Below are 25,094 nucleotides of genomic sequence, written 5' to 3'. Positions count from 1 at the left end.
GTTTCCCCTTCCGAACCGTCGTCCGGGCCCCTCCGGACCCGACAGAGGAGAGCGGGAAGTTTCCCAGCAGCAGACGAGGAGTCAGGCGGGGACGGAAGGAGGGGCTCACCTCGCCCTGGAGCGGCGAGCGGCCCAGAGGTGCGTAGAATTGGATTTCGGAGGCGCCGCTGCGAGCACAGATGCAGAGACTGATGGGAAAGTGAGGCAGACAGGCACAAAATGAGAGCTGCAGCAGAGCGAGAGGGAAATATTAGCTTAGGATCAATACACGGGGAGACAAAAGCAGCCGAACAACTGGGAAGCCCAGTTTCTCTATCACACCTGAGCCTCGACGCTCCGCCACTTCCTGTTTCCTGTCAAAAAGGCTAATTTCTTTACAATTCAGAAGGGGGCGGGGCTTCAGTTTTTGGCGTTATCGCGTGAAGTAACCAAGAAAAACAAAACAAAGAAGAAAAAAAAAAGCTCAAAATCTGCGACCTGAGGCCTGAAATTACTTTCAAACTATTGCATGATGACCTGTGAAATGAGAGACGGGGGCCGGAAAAATGTTCCGGATTCAATAAGACTCCGTGTGAAAGATTCCATTTCTACAGTCGTACAAACAATGCTGAAATATCACCGATACCACACACACACACACACACGTTCGTGAGATTCAGGAGGCGATCTGAGTAATGAAGTGTGCAAAAAGCCATTTCATTTTCTGTTGGGCTCAACCTTTGCTGTTAATGATCCCTGATACTTTCCCGTGACTCATTCCGGATCCCGAACGCTCGCGTGCCGTAAACAGGATATTTACAGGCCATTTTCCAACAAAATGGCCTTTAAAATGCTGTGAAATTGTTTTGAAATGCAGCGTGGATTTCTAAAGATGCGGGCCGTCACGTTTTCATATCAAGATAAATCAACTTCCTGCTGCAGCTGCTGTCGCGGAATCGGCCGGAATTTCATCGGGAGGCGGGAGAGTTGCGTATTTGGCCGTGTTAATTCCATCTTTCAAATTAAAATCAGAGTTCCCGATAATTTTTCTCTCCCTCATCCTGTCGTAAATTCCTCCGCATTCCCGCTAACAGCCGAAATCTAATTAATCGCGGACATCAAGTTGGAAGTGCCCTCAAACCCCTGATTTATCCGGGCGGGAGGAGCTCGCTCTCCATTAAAAACTCAATTTACAACCAGCCCCCCCCCGACATCTTGTCCGCCTTCTGCCGCCCAGATTGTTTGGAAGTGGAGTTGTAGGGCCCGGCTAACCTTGTTAGCGCTAACCTTTTCCGAAAGGTTGAGTCGCTAGCTTTGACATTTCAGGATGAGTCCTTTTTGCTCCGACAGCCAGGCCGGAGCAGCGGCTCCTGGCCTGGCTCAGAATCCTTGAGCAGGGCACGTCCCTCTGCAGGTCCGGAGTGTTCCTACCTTCTTTTTTTTTTTTTTTTTTTTTTTTTTTAAATCACTGCACCTGAAAAGAGCTTCTAATTTATCCCAAATGCCGGAGACCTCGCGATAAACTTGTCAGTATATTAAGAAATACAAAAGCCTTTATGAAAGCGGGAAAGAGGGTCGGTCCGTTCGGAGCCGGAGCCTTTGAAAGCTGCTCTAAAGTGGTGATTTAAGCAGCAGAACTGATAAAAGGAGGAAAGAAAATGGTCTCATTCAGTCAACAAAAGCCCGGAAGCTTCTCACAACCCTCCCCGAGCCATCGACAGTGTCTGGTGCTCGGAACCGCGGGATTCTCCTCTGATCCCGCCGACGTTGCCCCGGCCGGTGCTCGTCATCCCTCTCTGCTGGTATCGATTGCCCCGCACGTTTGCCCCAACCCTCCGCTTCCCCTCCCACTGAGGGGGCCTTGAGGGTGCCGCTAACGAGGAGCCAAATGAGGCAGAAAGGATCGTTGGACTCGAGAGTCACCTGCGCGGATGCTCGATGGCGACCTCGGACGATCGCCCTCGCCCCGTCTCCACGGCAACATTAGCCGCCGCTCTCGCGGCATCAATCAGGCCTGAGATATGGGCGTCCCGGGCACCCAGGAGCCCCCTTTAATAGACAAAGAGATGAGATCAATAGCCAATTTGGCCCTGGAATGAGACCAGAATGTAACATTCCATTTTCCTCCCTCACTGCGGAGAAGTATGACGGACGTTCCCGACCAGTCCGGCGTCGGAGGGAATCATTCACGGCTGAATCCTCCCCGGCCAACCTTGGCGGGGCAGGAAAGGCAGGGAGATGACTTCCTGTGGTTCGGACGCCTCTGAAACACGAGGAGAACCCGCGGAGTGTGTCACACCTGTACGCCGGCATTATCGACCCTTCTCGTCTTCGCGAGGCGGACCGTCGCCCTGCGTGAAGAAATAACCGAAAATCGAAGACGTATTTTGGAGGAGCGTTATTACGGCGTCTCTTATACAGCCGCCACAGGGACCTTCGCTAAACGATGCTAACGTAGCCTGGGTGGGGGAGGAGCTGCAGTCTGATCCCGTTCTCCCGACTGGCTGCTCGTGACGTGGTCGTCCTCCGCTCTCTTTCATTTCCCCCCGACGACAGAAGTGTAATAACTTATTTTCCGTCTCCGTGGAGAGTTATTAGGGCGAGTGTTATCGGCGGGGGGAACCTGCGGGCGGTGGGGGGCGGCGGCGCCATCTCGGGCCGTATCGGACTCCTCGCCGCAGCACAAAGGGACGGGATTCAATTATGAGGCGACAGCTCGAGGCGACGCCGTCTCGTCTTTATCTGGCCGCGTCTCCCAGATTCACTTCCTGTTTCTCTCGCGTGACTGAACCTACCTCTCTGCAGAGCATTAAACAGATAAACTCGCCTCTCTCGTACGTACAGGAACCCTCCAAGGTCAGGTAGAGGACGGAGTGACTGCGCCCACCTTGCAGGTTCCAGATGAGGCCGGAGCTGATCATGTCAGACCGGTTTGGAAAAGATACCGATCAAAAAGGAGATTAAGAGCCGGATGAAACCGGACTAGCTTGGGCGTCGCTGATCTCTGGCGATTCATCATCTCGACGGGGTGGCTCCTCAGATCAAAGGCTGCCGCTCGAGAGGAACGGACCGATGTTGGTCCCAATTTGTTGCCTCCTGACCAGATAAAGAATTTCCTAAACCAGCACATTTCAGATATGAGCTATCTTTAATGGCCGGCTAACGCTAGGTTTAAGAAAACACAATCTTTGCTGGTTTAAAAGGTGAATCAGACACAGGTGTAGCACGCTGGGGGGGGATGGGGGCAGTCAGGTGAGACACATGAGGGTAATCAGGTCTCTGATTTTGATTCCCAACTGGAGGTCGTCACTTCGTTCCAGCTGAACCAGCAGATCTGTTTTCAGATGCTTCCCCCTGAAATGACCCCATGATGGAAACCACCTGAGGACCCTGATGATGATGCAGCTGTAGAACATGTGGACAACTGATAAAAACACACGTTCAAGGCAAATATATGCTTTAAAAATGAAGTTTTACCACACATCCACATGCAAAAAAAAGTTAGGGGATGGATGGTAGCATGCTAGCATTAATGACTCTAACACCTCATCCTTCACTGCTGTCAACAACAAAAAAAAATCCACCGACTCACTTAAAAACTTCCGCAGAGATGTAAATCAGCGCTTCGCACCGATTCATTTAAATATTTTTCACATCAGATGAGGACAACATGCTCTTCAACTAGCCTCCAGCTAATATAATATAAATGTTAATTAAGGCGTCGTGACGCACACAACCCAACACGAGTTTTCCTTCACTGTCCAGATACTTTTCCTACTTTTTTTTTTAATGTGCTCAAAACTCAAACATGGAGCCTTTCAACTGTCGTCATCTAGGGACACATTTGGCTAATGCTATCTGGCGTTGTAGTCAACAGCTTTGTGATGTTGGACGATAAATTTGGCTCATTGCTGATACCTTAGACCTAGCCTACACATAGGCTAGCTTGATTGACGAGTCGTGAAAGGCAAAACAGAAAACTTTAGCCTTAAACTTCCACCACGACAAAAAACGGTTTAAAAACATTTTTTAACATTTTAAACATTTGGTGACACGTTTTCCTTTGTAGGTTAAACAGAAACAGCTGCTCACTTTTACGTTAGCCGCCGCTGTACAACGAGCAGGCTAATTGCGTGTGGCAGCCAGTTAGCCCTCATTAACCTTTCAGCGTTAGCTTTTACTGTGGATAAATGGGGGCGGTTTAATTGGCCATCTGTTGCCGCACTGCTAACTATGGAGGCGCTAATGAGTGTCATCCAAGGACGTCGCTGTTGCAGTATAAAGATAGCAGCTTCAGCTAGCTTTCATGTGCTAGGTTAGCCCAAGGATGACACAAACTGGCCGTTCAGGTGAGTATTCATATTGAATGAGGAAGTTTAATGAGTTTTAAATGAGCAGATAATGTGTGCGGACTTTAAAACACATAAATTAATACTGTCGCTCATCGGCTGGTGGAGGGCCAGATTGTTTAATAGGAAAACACCGATATCAGATGACAAGCTGGTGTTAGCGCTGCCCTGACTGGCGTTAATTTGACACATATTCAAACACTGAACCTGTTAAAAGTGTCATTTTGACGGCTCCCGGCGGCCACCGGGGGCGTAATCAACGTCACAAATGAGCCGCCGGCGCCGACGAGAAAACATGCAGTAATGAAACGAGGCCAAACAAAAGCTTTTTTCTTTTTTCTTCACCCTTCAGTTCATTTTTATTTGAAAAAACGAAAATGTTGAAACAGAGGTAAATATGACACAAACATCGTAATGGCTCGTTGTTTTTTTTTTTTTTAGCCTCACACCATTGGTTTCAAGACACAAACTGAAAATACAAAGTGACAGTAAACATGCCTTTTAATAAAAATATCTTTACAAAAATGTACATTTCTATACAACAGTTAGCAGTTCTCTCGGACCCGCTCCGTCGTCCAGTGACATTTAAAACAAACATGAAGAAGTCTCCAGATAAATACCACAGCTAAAAGCAAGATTTCTTTTTTTTTTTTTTTCTTAAACATCATCACTGTTTGTTAAGTAACGGGCTGAAAAAAAACCAAACAAAAACAGCAGTTTCCCGTATTTTTTTCCCCAAAATACAAAAATAGTGCTAAATATCAGCCATCGTCGTCCACCTACACTCGCTTCCAATTAGCTCTGAGATCGTTTACGTGATTCTTTTTTCAGTTGCTTGTTGCCTTCGCGGACCTGTAGGAAATAACAACTCTTAGTCTTTGTGAAAACACAGATGTGACGACACATTAGGGAAAATTTAGGTTCTTTTTGCTCAACCGGTTTATTGTCAAACTGCTAACGTAGCTAATGGCGCCACGCTAATCCAGCCCACCCACCCCTGACTGGAATCTTTACCCAGATGGAGGATTTTGTCATTTTTATTTCAGACTCGAGTCTCACTGGTTGAGATCTTTGGGGATTTTGCACAACAATTAAAGAATTAAAGAATTAAGATAATATTTTCCTCTTTTATCAGACATCTAGCAAAAGAGCTAATCTTTAGCCACTTTGCCTTCAAATTGAGCTGCGACTCGTTATCCAACTCAAGCTGCTTTCATCTGCACGACAACTGGGGAACCTCCAGGGGGCGCCGGTGAGAACTCATGGGATGTAAGGAGGAGTGAGGGTGACATTAGGACGCCTGGTCAGGCTCCTCCTCATGATGGAGCTTGGCTAGAGTCCGGAAGGCGCCTGGAGGATGGTTGCCTGATAAATGGACACACCAAAAGGATGCTAAGCTAGCGGCTAGAGGATTTATGCATGAGTCAGACCTGGCAGTCGAAAGCGCCGGGGCTGCCGTTGTTATCATACGTCACATCTCGTTTGTTCGTCTGATCCAGGCAACATCACAAAAAAACAAACAAAAAAAACGTTGGAATTTGCAAAAACACGTCAAAGGATAGAAGAATAAAACCTTTCACTCGCTAGCGTGGTTGCTATTTTCGGGATGACGCTCGGCCTCTGGTGGTGAATAATGAGGCCGACTCAGCATTAAAATACGTTTCCTTTCGAGCGTAACGCCGCAGAAAGGTCGTCCTTCCAAGTCCGGTCTGGTGCCTCGGATAAATTTCCATTTCTTGAAGGTGATGATGAATTCTGATACCGCCGCCCGGGGGGGTGTGTCTGCCGCCGCACCCTGAGGTGACAGAGGATAAAAGGGATCAGGACGCGTTGTAAGACTCAGCGACTCTGACGGGGATTAGCCCGAGTTTTAAAGCTTGTCCGTTCGAATCGCCACGGAAGAGCACGAAGTTTGCTCCCCTGCCGGACTCGCTGAGGCTCTCGCGCGGAGCCGTGCGCGCTCGCCGGACCTGAAAGCTAAACTCGGATAAGTTCTGAACCACCTCCGGAGGGATTTTCATGTTTGGGAACGGACGGAATTGGACAGAAACTCAACCTGGGTGAAAAGAAGGAAAACTCAAGCGTGATGTGGTTTCTAAAGAGCTGGGAGGAAACGGGAGGGCCGGACGGAAGGGAAAACTAAGCTAACATGCTAATCCAGCACGCTCATAAACAGGCAGCAACGAAAACAAATGAAAAGATGGTTTCAGTTCTAGTTGTCCCAGACTTCGCTGCCCTAAGAACGAGGAAAGGTGCGTGTTGATGCTAGCAGGTTATCAGAGTAGTGCCCACTGATGCTAGCAGGGCTTTGCTCAAAGGAGCATGGAAGGGCAGGAAGAGGGGATGTAGAAAACTACAGGGGCAGTTTTCTCAGTACAAAACGAGGCTAACCGATGCTAATAAATCTCCCCGAGAGGACGTTTATTTGATTACAGCCATCACTGCTTTATAATCTCCAAACTACATTTTTTTTCTGCTCCCCCAGAGCTGAAGACAGAGATTAGCTCTGTGTATTAGCAGCAGACCGCGACACATAAACAAAGACGATCCCGGCAGGATTCAGCTAATCGCGTTATTACCTCTGCCGAGACGGGAACGTCTTTACCTTCGCCATTCATCCCCTCCTCCGGACAATTCAATTAGCAGAACGCCATTTACGGGCCGTTCTGGAACACCATTACTGCTCTTCCCTTCGAATTTAGCGTTAGCTGTGGGGCTAGCCTTCCAAATATCGGCAGGCGGGCGACTTGGGGGATGAATGATGTACGTTCAGGGTCACACTTCACCGGTCAAACCTTTAAATAAGGACCAGGTTTTTAATGAAAAGGGTCGACCCAGAAACTGTCCGATGAAACGGAACGCACTTACTTGAGCTCAGTTGTCGATATCCGATACGTGGTTCTCTATCTGGAAAACAGAGAGCGTTCATCAGTCTCAGGCAGCGTTTCATAGCTCAAAACCACCGTTTACGCCAAACTGCAGATCAATGTGACCTTCAGGTTGATACATCTCCACCGTGTCTCGGAGAAATAATGCCTGTTATTAGCGGCGGCTAGCTCCTATCCCCCCAACACACACACACACACACACAAGCTGAATGCTATGATTACTCTGAGCAAATAGGTGGTTTTATGAGCTCCTCCAGATTTATAGAAAAGCAGGAATAACGAGTCAAATACAGGTTTCAACCATTTTCCATGAGAGTTTACGCTTAAAAACACTTAATTCGGGTGCGGAAGATGGAGTTCACGAATCTGAAAGAAAAACGTCCCCGTGCCTTTTTATCGAAATACTTGCTTTTAATTCGTTAAGCTAAAAAAAAAAGACATTAAAAGTTGGAGTTCCTTCAATTTCCTGTGAATTTGCTTATTTAACTTGGTTACTCAGACGCACCACGTGGACCTCAAAGATCTCTCACGCAGAACGGTCCTCAGGATTCAGGAGGACTTCATTTATAACACAAGACAGGAGAAGAAGAAAAAAAAAACTTTGGGCGATTTATACGGACGACCGAACTTAAATCGTCCTGGGTTTTCATTCCCCTCTCAGTCATTTCAATTAAAAACAGACGTCAGCTCCTCGACTGTAGCGGCGTCGCTTCGTCATTGACCTTGTTAGAGACCACCTGGGCTTAAGGCCTCTCCTGATGCCTCGCTTTAATTATACCCTGGAAGTGTGTGTGTGTGTGTGTGTGTGTAGGCCGCGCTGGGGTCGACAGGCAGACGCTGTCAGCCTGGAAGTCCGGCTCCCCCAGATCTCTGCTCATGAATAATTCAGACAAGATAAAATATCAGGAAGACCGTCTGCCCGCTTGAGATCTCCCAGGGTGCATTGCACCCTGGCTCCCCTGTCAGGCTCTGACAGCCAGAACTCTCACCAGATGGTGGCTGCCGTCCTCGTCATAGTCGTCCTCTCCCCCGTCGGTCATCTCCCCCGCCTCCACGTCCAGGGCGCCCTCGCCGGCCTCCTCCCCGGAGTTTTCCGCCGCCTCCGACAAGGATCCGTCGTGCAGCGAGTCGCAGTTGTCCTCGTACTTCCTCTGAGCCTCTGCGAGAGAGCGAAGGCACGGGTGACGGAGCGCTCGACACCCCCAGACTAGCAACACCGCTGCACGCCAGCCCGTCTGAGCTAGCTCAACGGGTGCTGAGGCTAGTTTAGCTTTGGCTGAAGGTGGCGTGGAGCCGCCGGGCAGAACCGCTGAGTCAGCATTGGCTGTTGCCCTTCTCAGGGTCGTTTCTCACCGGAATCGACTCTCTGTTGCTTTTCGATCTTCTCCAGACGCCCCAGCAAAGAGTCGATCTTCATCTTGATATGAGTCAGCTCCCGCTTGATGGTCTGCAGCTGGTCGGACTTCACTGGGACACACAAACACATGGGATTAGGGCGACGTTCCCCCTCCCGCCTGCTGAAATCCTCAGTTTTGGACAGCGGAACGTCCTTCTGAATCATCTCAAGCTGCGTTTCCCGGCTGAGACTGCGGACACACAGCTTTCAATTTTTAGATTAGCTCACAGCTGCCGCCCACTGTGCCGCGCGGCGCCGCTCCGGCTCGGCTCCGGAACGCCACCATCCCAACATAAAAAAGCCTGGCATCTCCGTACTGATAGCATTTGTAAAGCAGCGGGCGTTTACTTCCCGCCAGCATCACGGGCAGGAGGCAGTTGCGCTCCGTCCTCTGCTTCGGGATTAACGAGCAACTGTAAATTAGATCCACTGTTACCGGGACCTCCGAGAATAATCCGGGAGTAGCGGGTGGAACTGGGCCCTCTGCTGGAACCCTTTGGGTTCTGGTCACTACTGAAATCTGACAGCCTGTTTGTGTTTTCCAGTCTGCAACACGACCCCGTCGTTGCCCCGGTAACAGCAGGACAGATGCCCCCCCCCCCACCTGGTTCTGCATTTCACCATAAACACTTGAACTCTGGGTAAATGGAGCGGAACTGTGTCCTATTGAAGGTAAAAACTCCTCTGGAGACGGATTTAATGTATCTAATTATAGATATATTTGTTTTCACCTCAAACTGGGCAGATTAAAGAATTCCAAAAAGTGATTTGTTAATCCCGTCTCTCCACCCTCAAACGTGTCATCTTACCGGGGAAGGAAAAACAAATGGCGGAGGTTGAGGAGGGAACAGAAAATCCTCCCTGACACCTATCAGGGCCGGAGGAGCCCTCCGTAAACAAACCCGCCAATTTCAGACGGAAAAATCCCGGAAGGGAGGAAACGGCGTCCGGCGAGTGCCTGCCGGTGCGCCCACGCCGCGAGGCGACCGCCGACGCTTTGTAAGTGACACGTTTGTGGGAAGTAACGGGTGGAACAACGGTTTCGGAACAACGCAAGCTAACGCAAGAACCTTCAGAGAGGGAAAAACACCTGGAAAACAGCCGGAAGCTGAATTTATCTGCACTTCAACGCTAACGAGAGCCGCCTCCAAAAACAATCCTTATTAATTCTTAATTACATAAGAATCTTTGTTCTTAGGTGAAGGCTACAAGAATGGAAATCCGCCTGATGATGGCTCCTGCCGCTACTTGGAGCAAACCTTGAACGGACCCCTCCTGTTAATAAAACGGAATAAACTGTGCGTCTCCTTTTAGCCTTGGGGTCAATGTGGGCAGTTTCCAGGCCAACCCTGGATACCAGCGCCGCAGCTCGTTTTGTTCTGAAGAGGAACGTTTCCGTGGCAACGTTTAACAGGATCTCCACGGCCGGGGGAGCGTACGGTGGAGGAACAAAATGCTGGATAATTCCTGAAGAACAGGGCGGATGTGGGGAGGCCTCAGGGGAACCGGTTGATACGGATGAACGTGGGCACCAGAGATGTTAGATCTGACGCCCACAGATCCATAAACATCCCCGACCCACCTCGGAGGGGCCTTTGATGGGTGGACCTTTGATGACACCCAGTTAATCCAGGAGGATTAAAGGAGGTGGTGCTGCAAAAATAATCACCAACTCTTCCGTGCAAAAGATTCTAATCTGGACTCTTGTTTAGAGATTTGTGGAGCTAGTGGGGGGAGGGTGTGTGTGTGTGTGTGTGTGTGTGTGGGGGGGGGGGGGGGGTCCTCATGGGTCATGTCACACTATAGGAACCACACTATAATGTGCTGTAAAGCAGAAATCCAGCTCATGGTCCAGAGAAGCAGAAAATCGACCTTTCCCGGGCGGACGAGGACGCAGATATCAGGACAGTTTCCATCTCAGGATCAGCTGCTTCCATCTGTGACCCAACGCACACGTCCGCGTTCCCACTTTATCCCGGCTCGCTTTTAAGATAAGGAGGTGTTTCTAATTTATCAGCGCCTCCAGGCTTTCTTTTCTTTTGGGCTAAAAAACACAGGTGCTGATCCAAAATGGCATCTTAAAACAGGCGGGGTCGAAGGAGATGGATATTTTAGAAGCGTTGGCAGGGAATTAGGGCGAGAGGAGGAGGATGGAGAGCAAAGGACAGTTTCCTCTGTCCTCATGAAGATTCAGGAGGACGTCAAACTATGAAGAGTCACCCTTGAAATAATTAAAAACTCCCCTCAGTCGGATCCAGAACTCCACCAATGATGTCTGGACTCAGAAAACTGGGACTTTTAAAGGGATTCCCGGTAGATTTTAGCCCCCCTTTCCCACCGCAACTACCTGGAATTTTGGCTATTTTAAGTTGTTGTTGTTGTTTGTTTTGTTGCCATTTTGAGCTCCCAATAACAGTTCCTGGAAAAGTTCCAGCCATAGATTCATCACTTCCCCGTTAACCGCTTCTTATTCCGAATTGGGGTCTCAGGGGTTGCTGGAGAATAGGAGAATATCCCAGCATTCACTGGGAGAAAAGTTATTCATCGACATTCCAGAGGGGAAGCTTTTCCAGAGGAAGTTACAGCAGACTTTCACACACACACACACACACACACACACACACACACACACACACACACACACACACACACACACACACACACAGGAGGAGGATCAGTGTGGCGCTTCAAAGGGGGGTTGAGTGTGGAAAAACTCATTTATCCCTCCTCATAATCCATCCTCATGACAGCTGCTGGCTTCTTCTCCCTCCAGCCAGTTACTGCTTCTGCTTGGCTCAACTGGCCCAGCCCCAGCCCCAGCCCCAGTCCCAGTCCCAGCTCCAGCCCCAGCCCCAGCCCCAGCCCCAGCCCCAGCTCCAGCACGAGCCCCAGCCCCAGCCCCAGCCCCAGCTCCAGCCCCAGTACCAGCCCCAGCCCCAGCCCCAGCTCCAGCCCCAGCACGAGCCCCAGCACGAGCCCCAGCCCCAGCCCCAGCCCCAGCCCCAGCCCCAGCACGAGCCCCAGCCCCAGCCCCAGCCCCAGAACCCCCCCCTGTTGTTTGTCCAGGCTGACTTTAATTTGCCGTTCAATCTCTCTCAAATGAAGTCAATATACCATTTTGCACATCCCGGCAGGGTGGAATTAGGGGGCAGACGGGCTGTTTCTCCCTCACATTAGCAACAGTAACTAGGTTCTCCAGCCTGGCTTCTCCTGACGGATCCGTCCAAGCTGCTCGCGCCGATAACACCCGCACAGACGGGCGACGGTGGAACAAACGCAGCTGCCGATTATACAGACGGAGGCTGGCTCTCAGGGAAACGGGGCCGACGGCGGCGCCGCGGGGACGGCCCCAATCTCACGTTAATTAGAGCTGCGTGGTTAAAATGCATCGCTGGTTGATCGAAGGGGATTTGGACGGATCGGGGACGACAGCAGCAAGTTAGCCGAATGCGTTCTGGACCGCAGTCAGCTGTCTGTAGCCCGACACGTCGGAGCGGAGCGCTCTGGGCTCCTAAAGCTTCCAATCCAGCTGCCGCCGTCTCGCTAAGCGCTGTCGTTTTTGAGATCTGCATTAAGCCCTTTGGTTTTGTGGAAAGGACAGAATCCAATTAGCATAATTAGCCAGCATCCGCTCGGAATATGACATTTTTATTGGTGCGAGATGTGACCGGTTGGGCGCGAGGACGAGCCGGACAAGAGAGAAGAATGTGTCGTACGTACGTTTCAGCCCGGAAGAGGAGGAGGAGGATGTGGGAGGTCTGGAGGAGGAAGAGGAGGAAGAGGAGGAGGTTTTGAGAGGGAAGGAGGTCTTCACGCGGCGGGAAGAGGGAGCGAGGACCCTGGAACGTTTGAGGGGGATCACAGCTCTGGGTGGGGGGGCCACTCTGCCGTGGTAGTCAAAAAGCCTTGAGGAAATAGAGACAAGAAAAAAGTGAACTTTTTACAGTAATAACACAGCAATAAATGTGTTATAACTGGTTTAGCAGCATAATAAGAAACATGATGGAGGTTTCCTAAAATGTTTGCAGAGCGCTGATGTTTGCTAGCAGCAGGAATATGCTAATGTAGCCGCGCGCCTTCATTGTGAGGATGCAAATAAGGGTTCCAGCCTGCGGTGCAGAAACAGGAACCTCGGCGTGGAGGAGCGCGCCGCCGTTTGACACGGCCTCCTCAGGCGGGCGGGTGTGAGGTTGCACCCAGTTCGGAGGGATGGAAAACCTCATTTAGGGGCCCAAAGTCCCGCCGAAGGGTTTGGCTTTTGTCGTTCCTCATTTGTAGATGACAGCGGCGACGGCGCTAATCTCTTGGCGTCTCCATTGAGAGTGAAGAGGATGAAGAGAAAAGGGCGGCGAAATGTCAGATGGAGGTGTCAGATGAAGGTGTCAGCCTCGGCGGTCCCGCCCGTCGGCAGGCGTCTCTCACGGCTCTCGACACGCTCGACATTTAGAAAATGTCTGTGGAGATAAGCAGCCCAATCACTGGCGGGGGAGGCGGAGCCAAGACGAGGGCGTCATGCTGCGAAACCCCAGAACCGCTACGCTGAGCGGGCCGAGAACCATTCGGGTTTGTGGGTGGGAACCAGGCGAAAGAAGCCCAGATAGTTCCCAACGTATCAGAGGAAACGTTCTCCGGAACGTCCTCCTCTTTCCCTTCCTCCTGTCTGGCTTCTGGTTCCACTCGCCTGCGGCACAACGAGCGCCGCTTTGTCCTTTTTTACCGCGCTGCAGCCCCGGGAGCCCCAACTCTCCCCCTGCAGCCGGAGGCTCCCTGGATCGTTAGAGCAGCACGAGGATACAAATACTCCGAGAACACCGGTGGAACAGGCGAGGGCTAATGACCCTGAAGGGTCCCTGTGAGGTTTGGAGCTGTTGGATTATGCTGAGAACTGCTCTCTGAGGAACCAGCAGCTTTGGCCACGCTTCCATCCAGCGTTTTAAGTCTAAAGCCGATTTATTTATGTTTTAGCTCCGACCAGGAGGGACGCATGTAATATTTATAGAAACACGGCGCTCCTCAGTGAATTTAAAGACAGGGATTTGACCGCTAAGGCCCTTATACGCTATAAAACCGTCTGTGTATATGATATTATATCCCTACAGCACTAAAACTCTAGCTAGCTTAGTGTGGATGATACGTACCTGCTGTAGAAATCATCCCTGTAGTACTCGTAATCAAACTCATACCCACTGAAAGAGAAGAGGGAGAACAGGGGGGTGGGGGGTGGGGGGGGGTCAGAAACCAGCAAACAACGAGAGGGGCGCCATTTTGGATCTGTCAAAAGTGAGCAGATCAAAACGCCGGCTTGTTCTGATTCAAGCGGACACGCTCTAGTTTATGCCGAAAGCTTATTGCAAGGTTCGGCACGCATGCAAACGCCGTGACGAAAGGACGTTTCGTAGTGGGGGGGGGGCGTTGGAGTGGAAGAAAAATCCTTGCTTAGATCCCAGAGAGAGAGAAATCAATGATAAGCACAAACAGAGGACGGCAGCTCGTTAGAATTCAGGATGAGAAATAAAAATTAAGGAAAGGAGCTGCTTTAAAATGTAGCCGCTCTCCTGGGAATTGTAATTAGGGCGAATGTATTAGTATTTCAATTTAGAGCCTCTCCTGCTCCCGATTCCTAATTACCATATTAGATCCTGGCTGTTTCCAGCGGCCGCTATAAAATGCTAATGAGGCTGTTAATGAAACACAACACAGTCTATTAACTTAGCAAAAATAAGTTGTTCGCGTGCAACAAAGCAACAATTCAGAAAGAAATCGGCCGTGGAAAACTGGCTGGTCCGCGAGAATTTTCCCATTTCTTCGACTCAAAGGGACGTTTGACCTGCGTGTCACATTAAAGTGAGGCAAGCAGGCGGAGCTTTGATCTTCGGAGGAACAGAAAACCAGGGCCGTTCTTAAGGAACAGCGTCTCCTTTGAGCTCTGAACGCAGCTCCAGCCACAGAACAACGCCGCACATTAAAGGACCCAATTAGAAAATTCGAGGTTTCAAATATAAAAGCAGGAAAAAGTGGAAATATTCCGATGATTAGCATCGTCAGGGTGTGTGATCGGCCCGTGGAGGAGCACGTACCTGTAGACAGCTGAGAGCGGCCTTTTGGATCCTGGTTTGGGCCTGTATGGCTTCGGCTCGCCCGCCATGTTTATGTCTGCAAACACACACATCGTGCACGGTTAGCATGGCTAATGGTTAGCATGGCTAACTCAAGTTCTGCACTGCCACAACCTTCCATTATTTTGCGATTGACTGCCCCTCCCCCGCTACCAGAACACCTCAGCCCAGTCCCCCACGGGCTGAGCTGATACCATATTAACATTCGGACTCTTCTCCTGCGAGGGAGCTGATTTCCTGCTCCGCGTTATAGCACCTTTTCAAAGGTGGCGATGAGGCCGATTATCCCCCCACAGCTTTCATCCCAAATCCATTCACACCTGCATTGTTTCCACCTGTGAGATGGTTTCCCAGGGTCTCCGCATGACCTCGCTGCCGCTGCACGTCCACAGCTGTCAGATCCTCGAATCAACGTGGACATAAAGGGTTTTTAAACTGGTGCCAATTCAAAGACGCCTTCAGTTGCCTTTTCAAAAGTTTAACATTTGACGTCACTGACGAGCCTGATCACAAAGATGGAGCTTTGCCAAAGGTTCTGCTCGGCCTTCATCAACGCCGGCGCTGGGAGGGATCCAAAGGAGCAGCTGGTTCAAACTAAAGCAAGGCGAAGAGCGTCCTTGAGGGCGTGGAGGCGGAATCCATTTTTAACAAAAAATAAAAAAAACACACCGGAATATTTGGAATAATTAATAATTGATCGGCTACAGTTGCCCCCCCCGATGAATTTTCAGGTGCGTACAGTAGATCGCTGGGAAGGAAAAGCACTTTCTCAGACCTGAATTTAAAACGCCTCCACAAGCGAAACAAATTTGCCTTTAATTATTTCCGCCTTTTAAACACCAAACAAGTGGAAGCAGCCGAATCCCCGGCAGTGGAATAGCACCGGGGCGAGAAAATAAGCTCCTGGCAAACTCTCGCCGCCTCCTCTCAGCGGCCGCTCTCGTGAGAAATTGGATTAAACCCTGTCGTGTTTGTGTACTCCCTACTTAGACATGCTAAAACTGACTTTTTATGCAGCGCAGCGGCACCAAACCCGGGAACGAGCACGAAAACGGGAGTCGGCGGACTTAACGGAGCACGTTGGAATTGACCACGAAGCTGATAATTCTGCTCATTAATCTGAGGCTTTAGCGGCGGGAACACGAAGAGCGCAGCTTTAATTAGCCCAACGCCGTCCAAAATATTCAACAGCCGCTCTGAAGCTGCTTCATCTCGCCTCTGCCTCCTCGTACCAGCCATTTCCTGCTGATGCTCAGCATGCTAGCTCAGCATGCTAGCTGCGGTAGCAGAGTTAGCCTCGGCCACGATTTGTTTGTAAACGGATGCTTGTCTTGGCTAAACTGTTGTGAGGCTAAACGCAAACAAGAGACGCTACTATGGAAACAGCAGCTAGCATCTAAAATAAAACCACTTGCGGCTAAAACGAAGCTAACCCTCCACAGATGTCGGTACTCTGCGTTGCTTTGCCATCAGCGTGCTAAACTCTTCCTTCTTGTTTGGGTTGTTTTCCGGATATTTGGTGGCGCGAAGGGTCTCGACCCCGCCGCGCTCATATGCATGTCGAGGGAATTATTTATGCCCAGGTTTCATCTCGACTCCAATCTCCTGCCTCTTAGAGCCGGTGAAACGCACCCGGTTACGTATAAATATTTCAGCAAACGCTGCTGCTGGCGGAGGAACCGACCGAAGGTTTGTGGAGGCTGCTGCCTCCCCGCGCTAATTGTGCTCTCGCCGTCTTTATCACCCAACCTCTCGTCCTCATCTTTTATTACCCCAACACTCCCCGGAGCCGGACGACTGACGCGAGGCCCCGAAGGAAGGGCCACAAAAACACAGAAAACAGCCTTTAATATTCCACTGACACAATCCAAAGAGACCTTGGGAGTTCATGAGAATGCAAGAGACATTCCTGCTGGACAGGACGGGGAGCTGTGGCGCGGAATCTCTCTTCCTCCTCCGTGGTTTTATATCTTTCAACATTTGTGTCTGGAGGACAGCGGAGACGAAACCAGCTAATAGCCCGAGGCTTCAGAGGAAAGCTAGCAGCCAGCGGGGGTCACCGCAGGGTCGGGCGGGCTCGCGGGACAAAAAGCCTCTTGTATCGGTGCTGCGGAGTGTCAGAAAAGGGCAGTTTGCTGCGAATCAATTACGCCGCCGCTCGCCTCCCTTCCGTCGGGGTGATAACAAGTCAACCGGCTTTCAGCGCCTCGCCTCGGAACGCTGGAACTGAACTGGAAGCTAAACCTCAGACGCTCTCCATCGGGTGCAGCGACAGAAACCGCGCCGGTGCCACGCAAAAGGCCGCGATTGATGACAATTGCCGGGAGGTTTCATCACTTTTCCCGAAGTTCTGGGCCCTCATACGGGACCAGAGCTTGACGCCGGCGTTCCCAGTGTGCTCGCGCTGACTCCGTGGCGCCGGCGGTCGTTGCCGGTGACTACGAGACCTCGCGACAATCTGCCAGCCGGTTGTCGCTTCTTCCCCCCCCCTTTTTTTGGCGTGTTTTCATTCCTCCCTCGCCTCCTCGGTGACGAGATCAACATTCCAGGCAGAGGCGGAGAAGAACAAATGAGCGGGACGTGGCGGGAGCTGCCGATCATCTCCTCACGGTTCCAGTCGCCGTGGCGCCGGCCTCCCCCGCGTCTTAATTAACTGTACAAAGGAAGCAACGGCTCCTCTGCAGGAAGCTGCGGCGCGAAGACACCAGGATGTGGCGGAGACGTATGGAGGCGGCAGGTGGGGATGTCGGAAAAAAGCCGCAGTGTTGACGGGGGGGTGGGGTCTGCGATCGGGGAACCGCTGCCTCCATTTCCTGGCCTGGAGCTCCAGCCCAGGGTGGGGCTGGACGGTGCACGTCTCATCTGTGCCCCCCTCATGTCTTCCAAGGTCTCGGGAAGTAGCACAGGCGGAGAATTCCAATAGATTTATTCCGAATCTCACAGTGAATTATAATGAAACCTGTGCTACAGGAGGCGGCGCCGCTGGCCTCCCCCTGAACATGAAAGCTACCAAGGCCCTCAGCCAAGGTCACGGGGCAACGCCGCCCCTCCAGAAGGAAACGAGCGTTCACCTTTTGTCTCCGGAGAAAAGCAGCTGCGCTCACGCCACCGACGTCTGTAGCTAATCAGCCGCTCGCTTTAATTACAACCGAAACGGGCGGCTGGCAGGCGACATCTGCACATCAAAGGTGCTGCTCGCCCACCTTTGAAGCCCAGACATCAAACGGGAACTCGAGGTGAGTTTTACACAAGTTTTAATTAAAGTGGGAGCGCCGTCCTAATATTAGAACGTCATTAACAAACAGTCTTTCCAGGGACAGTAAGGCAGGAAGGCCAGGACCCCCCCCCCCCCCCCAGTTACCTAATGGGACCTCATGATGAACCATGATCCCTTTGATTCAACTGTTCATGGAAAAGAAGAGGAAGTCGAATTAGCCATAGTCATCCATCCATATTAACGGGATTCTAACATCCCGATTCAGCTCAGACGGAAGCTCATGGACGGAACGTCGGATAAACCAACACGGAGTGAACAAGCTAGCTCGCCATCCCGGAGCGAAACGTCTCATTTTGGAGAACGCTGCACGACCCCTGATGGTCTGAGATCACATCACACCGTGTGACCTGCAAATCCGAGCGGCGAGCCACCTCACGCTTCAAAGAGCGAGCTGTTGCTGTGGCGACCGGAGCAGGTGTTTCCTCCGGGAAGCCATGGCAACTACTCATGGCGAGATTAGCGCTGCCGCCTTTCAACGCTGCTGAAAAATGAGAACTTTGAGTTGTTCTGACAGCGATTAATCCCGGCTCATCCATTTATTTTTTTCCCTATAAACCGAAGAATAAAGAGAATTCCCGATGGAGGGAATTTTCATTCGCCTACATACATGGAACTATAACATCCGTTTATAGCACACGGACGTGGGGAATTCAAAGGAAAATACTTTAATTCCTCACATTTACAGTTTTATTGTGACGTTTTTGGGAATAAATCATCAGTAAATAAATGTATTTAGTGAAACGGAGGTGAATAAGGCACATTTGCATTGTAATAAACATGTTATAACTGTCGTTTGCACCAGCAGAGTGTGATGTGTCTCTATTCCACACTGACTGGTGCTTCGCCTGACAACCCTCCCAAAAGCCTCCGTGCCAGTAAAATAAGAGCCTGGGAGAGTCGGGGGTGGGGGGGGGGGCATCTTCAGACGCCTCTGTCACATTATTTCATATATCAGGGAGAGAAAGACTCATTAGGTCCGTCCCCTCGCGGATACAAAGCCGCCCTTTAGGGAACGTGTGGGGAGAAGCCAGCGCAGCGGCACATCTGGGGAGCTGTCAGGACCGGAGCGACGCCGTCCCAGTGGCAAATTGAGCACGGCGACGTGATATTCTGTAATTGCTGGTGATTTATTCAAGTGGAGCAGAGCGGCAGACACAGATTGTGTTGTTGCACATGATTGGTATTCCTTCCCAGAGACACTCCAGACCCAAATCCCCGGCAGAGCCGAGCCGAGCGCTGGGAGATCCAGTCCCCCATCTCGCACGGACAAACACACACACGCCCTCCACGCACGGCAGCAGATACGGGGACGACGTCCGACGTAGCAGCCTGCCGCCCCCGACACACACACACACACACACACACACACACACATCCTCGTATTTCTACCATTGTGACACAACACTGTACCCAGCTCTCATCCGCAGCCCCCCCAACAAACACCCAACCTAAACCGGACTCTAACCTTGAACTTAAGATCAAATATTAACCATCAAACAGTCCTTTGAAGTTGGAACCAGCCAAAACGGCCCCACTTCAAACACATGTCCTCACAAAGCGAGAAGAATAAGGGGGTCGTGGTACTCAATAGTAGCAAAGACAGGAACACACACACACACACACGCAGAGGCAGTGAATCAAATCCTGATGCTTCAGAGGGCCAGAACCTCTATTTGATCTCCAAGATTCCTGAGCTGCGAAACCTTAAATATTTATGACCTTCAACTCAAACACGCCTGCTCAGACGTGCAAGAAGGAGGCCGAGAGCTTCTGGTATCACACACCAGAGTTCACCTTCGAGTGGACAATCTGGACTCGATGCCGCGCGACGTCAGAGTCTGTGAGATCGTCGCGAAGGAGATAAATTCAGCCGGGAAGATGTGAAAGGTGAAGATGAGGAGGCCGAGATAAAGCTCTCATTATTGATGTGATTATTAGAAGTCCACCAGGAGACTTGTGGCAGTGTGAGAGCAGGGAGGAAACCTGGGACGAGACCCCCGGACCTATCGGATCGCCCGCCAGCACTGAATCAGGCTCAGCCTGGAACCCAACGGGATCCTTCTTGACTCGACTCTTTATTTGGATTTCTCTGAGGGAGGATCTCCGCTGGGTTCCTCAAGTGTCGCCGCTTTTCTCCCCCCTTCAAACCATCGGTTCCCCAAAAACCGGCTCCAGCATCGACGCTTGCGTCTGAAACTCCCCAAAGCAGCTCGCTAATCAGGCTCGACCCATTTAACGCCTGTTTTCGTCCTCGCTTTCTCTGCTAAAGCTGCTGGCAGATTTATTCCCTCTGTTCCTGTATCCCAGTTATCCCAAATACCCCCCCCCCCCCCCCCCATGCAGGAATATGAGGACGTGCCACCAGAGTCACTCTGACCGGCCGGGATTGTTCCCAACATTTCCTGCTCGATCACGTCCTAAAATCCCTCAAATCCTCCCGATGCTGAGCGCCAGAAGCGCCAGAATCGCCTTTCATCCGCCGGTTTGACTGATTTAAAACCCGACGTGAAGGTGAACAGAACCCGCGCGAGGCGGTCTCGCGAGCCCCTGATGAGTCGACAGATTTTCCCTTCACTGGTTCCGACGCTCGCGGAGGGAATTTCCCGGATCAGGTGCGCGAGCGCCCCGACGCCAATCAGCGCGCGTGCAGCAGGTGACCCGACTTCCCACCAGAGAGGATCTCCGGTCAAACCCGGATGCTTCCCACAAATAACCGGGATTTAACCGGATGTGGACGCTGCGGAACGACGATAAAATCTATTTACGCAAACATTTCGAATCAAGTTGAGGCAAATCCGCGCAAGTTCGATCCGTCCACGGCGGCGCGGGCGCTGAACTTACATCGGTGGTTGCGACGCTTCCCCTTGTACATGGTCATCATGTACCGGTCCAGCTTGGCGAGGTTTCGGGTCCGCTTTTACGCACCGGGGAGCCGCTGAGCCGCAGGACGAGACGGAGACGTTGGGTATGAATTAGCCTCTCAGACTGATGCAGGTTCGGCTTCAGTCAGGGAGGATCGCACTATACGGGAGAGGGAGGAAGGGGAGGGGGAGGAAGAGGAGGGGGAGGAGTGCGCGCGCTGCTCAGCCACACAGTAGGGAGAAAACTAGTTCGGAAAACAGACGAAATTTGCGGTTTTATCATTAATATTTCATGTATCTGCCCTCCTATGGTTATAATCCCGTCCTTGACCACTCTTTCTGTCGACAACCTCGAATATCTTTGAATCATTATTACCGTTCAATAAAATCTATCCTCAAAGCCTCATTTATTGCGCGTTTACGCATCGAAAACACGTTTAACCGCAGGAGTGACTGGCCGTGGGTAAAATAGAGAATATTTCTGAGTTAGAAGCAATCCAGTGGAATACCGAAACAAGACAAACAACCAGCAAAAATGACGTAAACCCAAGTCAAAGCCACCCAAGTTTAGATCGTGAAGAATATGCTGCAGTAACGAGACTCAACCGGTAGATGGCGGCAAAACTCATTTCTCTGAGTGTCATTGAGGCCCCAAACGCGTTCAGATTTACACACATGTATAATCCTACATATGTTGTCAATGACACTTTAAAAACGCTTGATCTTATTCTGGATATCCAAACTGAGCCACCTCCGTGCGTCGAAAAGCTTCTGGAACATTCAGTTCTTTGGCAAGAACTTTGGCAAAACCTCACCGACGCTGTTCGCACGTTAACTGCTTTAGCTTAACAACGTCACCTTATTTTGCTATCCTCCCCAAACGGTTCACATTCATTCACTCTTCTTCTGGGAGGAATAATCCAGAATTATTCATGTTTCTCCCACTTTCCTGCCGATCCACGCGGCTGCGACCTTCACTGAGACACCGTCTCATCCGCTAAAGCAGGAGTCATTAGGAAGCTAGCATCATCCGCTAAAGCAGGAGTCGTTAGGAAGCTAGCATCATCCGCTAAAGCAGTTTTCAGGGTGCTGCTTCCTTCGCTCCTCGGTGACATTCGCCGGGGAAATATTCAGCCCTGCTCAGACTCAACGCCGGACACAGGAAAAAGCTGCGTCTCATCTTACTTGCAAAGGGGATCGCGTTGCTACGGCGACGGGGATAAGGAAGAGGCCTGGATGTTGATTATTGGAAATTCATTCTGGAGCGTCCAGGAGGCAGTTTAAGCAGAAACTCATCCGTCCTTGTGAGCGATGCGGCGAGAAAATACATCCTTTTGGACCCGACAGCTTATGGATTAAAAGAAGAGAAACAGTTTCTGATTTGATGTCATGTGCCACCCAGAAATGAGGCTGAAACTGATAAATGCTCTTAAATTGTAAAGATAGATGCATTTTATTGCGAACGTTTTCTGTGAAAAAAGGGGATTTTTCTTGTAAACCAAGAGCTGCTCACATTCTGAAGCCTGTGAGCAGCAGCAAAGTACAGTAAATGGCTTTTTCCAGGTGCCAATTATATGTACCCAGTTTTTCCAAGTAATACAAAAAAAAGAAAAAGAACACCAGTGTAATAACAGCAGGAAATGGTTTTCACGAACAGATTATTGGAGGATGAGATTAGACAGCAACGCTTTTTTTCTTGGTTACTGTCTGGAAAAAAATGGTTTCCCTCCATAGTTTGGACCGGATAATATATGTTTTTGGAAAGAGATTTTAATGAATATCAAAGGGATCAAAGCTCCCGTTGTTAAAAGTGAAGCGAGGACACCTGCCGGTGATCACGCGGTACTACAACCACCATCCAAATCCAGATGGTTTAGATGTTTAGATGTTCTTGTTTCTGTCGAAAATACACAACAGCTCCATAAATTATACAACTGCTCACAAACTGTAATTTGAACGAAGTGGGAAGAAGACAAAAAGGAGAAAAAAAATCAAAGGAAAAATGAACATTGATCAAAGACAGGGTGACTCAGCCCCACAAAAGAGACTGAGCAGGTCGGTATGCAAATATCTCCCTCCGAAGGGGACAAAAACACGGATTTGCATGCTAAAATGTTTCCACGTTTATTATTATGTTAAATATTTTCCTCTAAAACCCACAACAGGTCGACAAACCCTCTCAAAACCCCCTTTCTTGCGCTCGTGTTCTGCTTCCATCTACTGCAGGGGGGAGTGGAAACACAACGAGAGGAAAACTATCAGCTCGCATTACCGCGGATGCGACTCTGCGTTCGCCCCAGCATCTGCGAACAAACGACCGTCATTTACTGGAGCTGAGGCGCCCGCGGATCCCCGCCGGGCAGATTTCCTCCGTGATGGATAGAAATCTGCTCCAGCCATCACATCTCATTGGCCTTTGACTTAGCGCCTCTTTTAGCTCATTAGGCAGCCGCTGCTTTTGGCAATGACCGATTGCGGACGCGTCGAGGCCGTCGGCTGCTGCGGATGCTCGGCGGGCTGTGACGGAGCATCGTCTCCTCGCGCGTTTCCCCCTTAGAAATCAGTTGGTTTGAAATAGACGCATCAGTGTCCTTTGAGCAGCCAAACTTCCGCTTAAATTCATCTGCACTCTGAATGAAGACTCCAGCGTCACAGTCGGACTCAATTAACCTCAATTAACCTTAGAAGGCGCAGCGCTGCCCTTTTGTGCTACAACCATCGCTCTCCCGAGGCAGCAGGAGCCCAATAAGGGGGAGAAGATCCAATCCCGCAGAAGGAAACCAACTGTAAATCTCATCTGTTTTAAACCGAAGAGTTCCTGCAGTCGTGACGGATCCTGAGGTCTGTTGGCGCCATCTTGTGGACGTTTGAGAGACGGACTTCGATAGTCATGGAAAAAACCCACACATTTAATAATTTTACGATTTGGGGTTTTTTTTTCCCGAAGTTATATTATCCCTGATGTGCCTTTAGAATTTCCTTGGGACTCCCCAAGTCTACATAAAATATTTGTACACTACTTTCACCCACTAAAATCATTTATAATGTAAGACCTGCTAAATAATCTACAAGGCAACAGAATGAATTCTGCATCCTGTCCAAAGGTTGATCAGACACATTCAGACACCAGGAGCAGACTTGAAATTTAGATCTTTACACTCTGCATCAGAGATTATGGAGATTATATTTGTGACAGTAGATTAATACATTTCAGCCCTTCAGCGAATCCCATAATCCCCAAACTATACCAGTTTGAACCAGGCTCTGATCCCTCCTTCCTCTTTTCTCCCTATCTCTGTGCCAGAGTGCACAAAAAAAAAATCACAGAACTATTCAAAATCTGAATCTGTCACCATTGTTATTCATACTGGGATTAAAAGTCGCCAGATGCAATTTAGCTCAGGTGATATCAGCGCCCCGGCTCCTGGTCCTGTCGGCAGAGATAATTCAAGGTCGGCGGGGTCAGAAAAGGCTGATACGCAGAGCGTCTTGTCTCCAGGGTCTAATGGAATCACAAAGGACTCATCTCGTATGCAAGGGAGGGATTTTAATCAGCAAGGGGAAAGAAAAGATGACAGCAGGAAGCCTCCTGCGCCCCAGATTAACAAGGTTGTCATTTTTACGCAGGCGAAAAGTGACACTTGACAAGAGGTTCCTGAGATGTCGTAATACCGTAGAAGCTGTCAAGCAGCCAACAGTGATTCTAAATACAAACCAAAACAGGACATTAACATTTAAAGCACGATGTAACAAAGCGGAGCATCTTTTCTGTGATGGTTGACACGTTTATCTTTAGGTGTCATACCCCCTCTCTCCTGTAGGGGTCACTGTAGCACCTGTTATTATTATTATTATTATGACAGGAAACGCTTGATCAGAACAATTCCGCATTACGGAATAAAGGTGTTGTCTTTGAGGGAGGGGGGTGCGTTTCATTTGTTGAAATAGCTATATTTTAAAGTGCAGGGAAGCACATGACATACGGATGGAGAATCATCGCGCCATCAGTTCTGAACCTTCCTGCAGAATTGGCATGATTCCAGGTTGTGATGCCACACACACACACACACACACACACACACGCACACACACACACACACACACACACACACACACACAGATCCAACAGTTTAAAGGGAAACACTGGTCCGCCTAACATGCTCATCTGTGGAGTTTTTCTGTTTCGTGTTGCTCTGACGACGGCAGATGTGATATTTTTGAGACAAAA

General features: G+C 50.1%; 1 protein-coding gene across 3 annotated transcripts in view; it reads right to left on the bottom strand.

Moving 5' to 3' along the window:
* Positions 1-4,661: 4,661 nt before the first annotated feature.
* Positions 4,662-25,094, bottom strand: part of ralyl (RALY RNA binding protein like) — a 52,136-nt gene continuing 31,703 nt past the window's right edge. For all 3 annotated transcript variants that reach the window (XM_029842863.1, XM_029842862.1, XM_029842864.1), the window contains exons 3-9: positions 14,690-14,765; positions 13,751-13,798; positions 12,333-12,517; positions 8,570-8,683; positions 8,206-8,375; positions 7,197-7,235; positions 4,662-6,123 (exon numbers count right to left, since the gene is read on the bottom strand). In XM_029842863.1, coding sequence (XP_029698723.1) covers positions 7,203-7,235; positions 8,206-8,375; positions 8,570-8,683; positions 12,333-12,517; positions 13,751-13,798; positions 14,690-14,765 — 626 coding nt within the window. In that variant the 3' untranslated portion in view covers positions 4,662-6,123; positions 7,197-7,202. The remainder of the gene's footprint in view (positions 6,124-7,196; positions 7,236-8,205; positions 8,376-8,569; positions 8,684-12,332; positions 12,518-13,750; positions 13,799-14,689; positions 14,766-25,094) is intronic.

Source organism: Takifugu rubripes, chromosome 10 (assembly GCF_901000725.2).
Source record: "Takifugu rubripes chromosome 10, fTakRub1.2, whole genome shotgun sequence".
NCBI classification, from domain to species: domain Eukaryota; kingdom Metazoa; phylum Chordata; class Actinopteri; order Tetraodontiformes; family Tetraodontidae; genus Takifugu; species Takifugu rubripes.
This window is presented reverse-complemented; position numbering and strand designations above follow the sequence as displayed.